The 3447-nt window shown below is 49.2% G+C and overlaps 2 protein-coding genes across 2 annotated transcripts; both read left to right on the top strand.

Annotated features, from left to right (window-relative positions):
- Positions 1-645: 645 nt before the first annotated feature.
- CTAM01_17154 (uncharacterized protein) lies at positions 646-1104 on the top strand (the record flags this gene model as incomplete). Its single annotated transcript, XM_060533143.1, has 1 exon — positions 646-1104. The coding sequence occupies one exon, from the start codon at positions 646-648 to the stop codon at positions 1102-1104; it is 459 nt and encodes a 152-aa protein (XP_060372280.1).
- Positions 1105-2307: 1203 nt separating this feature from the next.
- CTAM01_17153 (uncharacterized protein) lies at positions 2308-2553 on the top strand (the record flags this gene model as incomplete). Its single annotated transcript, XM_060533142.1, has 1 exon — positions 2308-2553. One exon carries the CDS (start codon positions 2308-2310, stop codon positions 2551-2553), a length of 246 nt encoding a protein of 81 aa, XP_060372279.1.
- Positions 2554-3447: the final 894 nt, after the last annotated feature.

Genomic DNA, 3447 nt, shown 5'->3' with positions numbered 1-3447 from the left:
CATACCCAGAGGTCGAGATCCAGGAATTAAGCTGGAAAGGTACTGCCACTTTGTTGTTGCAGGTCGTTTCTGGCGTCAGAACAAGGATCTCGCTTGCCGACTAGCCCATCTATGGCATCCACTTTTGGCTCTCACCAGACGTCGGTTTTAGCTATGCTCCCCAGCCACACACCGTTGATGTTACTGGACACCCTGTGTTCCAAGTTGCTTATGACTCAAAATCTGCGCCGTATCCCACGTTGGAACTGGCGTTGTCCCCAGCCACACGACGAGGATCCTGCTTCCTTGATACCCTCTCTGTAAGATCTAGATCTGGCCTTTCGTGATCCGAACAGGGCTTCTCCATATATGTACACCCTGTCTATACGAATCATCAGGTATTGCTGGGAAACCCTTTGCGGCTAGTCTGCCTAGAAACGCAACCAAGACCTCTTCATCATTTAGGTTGAAACATGATGCTCATCTGACACGCTCGACAGGGGTTTTTTCTTTTTTTTCTTTAGAGTAATGAGATGCAGCTCCTACAGCACGTTCCTTCGCCTGTCGCTTGTGGTGAGTAGAAAGCAGTATGTACACACTTGTGACATGTAGGTCTCAAACATGCCGCAGTCAACATTTGTTGCAAAGGGTCCGTCTACACGCATCATGGGTTCAAAGCTTCATTCAGTATTCTCACCTTTGAGAATCGCCTCATCAAGTGAAACGCCTCACAGACAGAGGCTTCCACAAGAACATGTGTCGACCTTCCTCCTTTGCGACTCCGACGAGGAGAGCGACAGTATCAAGAAGGAAAAGGGGTTTGTACAAGGCGATTCGCATCAGGGAACAAGCTTTCCAACTAGCATAGCGTGTCCTGACATCACGGCTGGTATCAACACCGTCTGCTCTGCAGCGGCTCGACATCCGACCAAGATTAGCGAGGCAATGTCTTCGTATAGAGTGACACACGTCTACGGGAAAGCCTCCACAGAACGCTCGCTCCATCTCAGGACAGCCAGCCGCGATGGCGCGATTACCACTAATTCTTTCGACTGGGATTCGAATGATCCTTACGCGAGGTCTGCTGAATGCGGTATCCCCAGGCCAGACTCACCAACCATATGAGGGTATCGTGGTTGCTGTAGTTGTATCGCCAGATCTCCTTATAATAAACACGCATCGAGGCGCGCCATGAAGAGTAAGACAAAAGCAAGTGGTTGGCGGAAGGCTATTCTATGGACCCGTATATGAAAATGCAAACTTCTCGTGCGGATCGCAGACTCGTCAACATGTGAATTCTGACACTAGCAACTTCACGCACGACTGAGGTGACAAGGGAAGATGTTTATCATCGTTGAATCCTGTCTAGCTTCTCGAAGGCTCATAGTCTGGTGCGCCAGGCTCATGATGCATCACATACACACCGATTTAGAACTCATCCGTACGATCCGTGGTGGATATATAAATGATAGGGTATTAGATTTTCTGGCTAGTCAATTTGTATGTGTGCCAGCACGAGCTTATGCGTCATCTTTGGTGCCTTCCGCTCATCTTTTCTAGTCTCGGGCTGTCGTCATGCGATGCGTTGTTTGATTGTATCTTTGACTTATACGATACAGCGCATACTGTATATATGCTGTCTAGATAAGTTCTTCCTTTTCTAAATGGCCGGTGCAAACACCATGAGTGCGGATATATGAGCTTGGTTAGCAATGTCAGCAGCCGTGTAACTCACATCAGACGACAAAAAGTCCGAGTTATGCCTCTTCCGCTTTCGTCGACGGCTCCAATCAAAGTCCCTCTCGCCTCCGAATGATGGCAAGCTTCTTTGCGCTGTATGGTCAGAAACGAAAAGCTCATCATTGTGGTGCTTCAAGTGGAGTTTTTGTCTACGCTCTGTCCGTTCAGCAACAAAGTGCGTATAATTGTCTGGCACATGCAATTGGTACTAAACCAACGGTTCTGGCTTCCTGTTCTACCTCTCGGATAGCTGTCGGATCCCGTCATTCGGGCTACCCGCGTCCAAAGCTACGTGCTAACATCCGTAAGTGGTGACTCCACGTTCTTCCCGCTAGCAGATGCATCAAAAGCCGGTTTTGGCTGCCCTCAGAAAAAGGCTGCGACATAGTTTAGGAAACTAGCGATCACAGAATAGACTCAGATGCGGCTCCACTGCCACCTGGTGCCTAACGCGTTCGTGCGGTATGCTTGCTTGAAAAGGGATGCATTGGGCAGAGTAAAACGACAAGATGATGATGAATCAGACTCATTTTTTACTTTATGGTACGTCAACAATACAGTACTGTCGCAATCCGTACCCAATAAATTATGGCTTCTCGTCAGCAGCAGCCAAAGAAAAGGGATAGAACCAACGAGAACTGCGACAAAGCGGTCAAAAACATCATGTGGCGTTGTGAGCAGATACGACGACGATATGGAGCCGACGTGTACGTTCAAGTCCGCTTCAAAAGCAGGCACTATGAGTACACGTCTTCCTCTGAGCACCATTTTCCTAAATCTAGAGCCGAGTTGGTATGTTCAATCAGACTGCCGTCCTCCGAGGCTATCCCCTAGGCTAAGATTTAGAAGAAAGAAGTCTACCCGGTTCTGGTGGGGAGGTCGCCACTGGACTATGCGGAAAGAAAATCTCGCAGCGAAGTTCAAGGTGAAAGTGGAGTGCGCAGCTGTTGAGTACCATAATGCAGCTGTCCGGCGGAGGAATGTAGTTGTAATGATGCTATCTTGCTTCTAGACCTATCGTCATAATGGACTGATCTCTGGTTTGTTGCTATCCTCGCGTCTTTTGGTTCTTCTCTTTAGAAGACCGGTGGCTAGAATCACTTGCTGCACTTCAAAATGACTGCTCTACTTGTGTACTTGCTGTTTCGTTGTCGTAGTCCTTGGAGTCAACAGTGCCGCCTCCCCTCTCGCGACCTGTTTGTTATCTCGCTATGTACTGTATATCGACCTCCTCTCAATCTCGTCCCCGCTGACCAAATTGCTGGTCGTCTTCCTCAGCTAAACAGTGGAGTGCAAGACCTTGATGAATGTAGACCCAGCACTGGGTCCGACCACAGGCAAAATCCACCCACGGGGAACTCTCACTGCATCGTGCCACTCGCAACAAGGTGGCCCCCTTTTCCCGGTTGATGATTGGCCGTGACGTACCAGCACTTGATCAGCTTTGATAGCTTCATCTGAGGTTGTCGGATTTCTAGTCTTGCGGTCTTCCAACATCATGAAGTCACGAAGCAGTCTCTCCATTCACTCGACACGAGAAAAGCGCCGACGGATGTACGTAGGCGAAACGGCAGTGTTATTGTTGCGTGAGATCGGCGAGGCATGTGGCTCGTGCGTCAATAGACCTCTACACGGCCTTGCTGCAAGGCGCACGTGGCTCATACGAATGTCGCTTCTTTTCCTTGGACGCTTTCTACCAAATGGGTTGGTCGCTCAGCGACGTAGCTA

Source organism: Colletotrichum tamarilloi (assembly GCF_030869305.1).
Source record: "Colletotrichum tamarilloi strain Tom-12 chromosome Unknown Scaffold_375.1, whole genome shotgun sequence".
NCBI classification, from domain to species: Eukaryota; Fungi; Ascomycota; class Sordariomycetes; order Glomerellales; family Glomerellaceae; genus Colletotrichum; species Colletotrichum tamarilloi.
The sequence above is the reverse complement of the archived record's forward strand: the minus strand, read 5'-3'. Positions and strand labels throughout refer to the sequence as shown.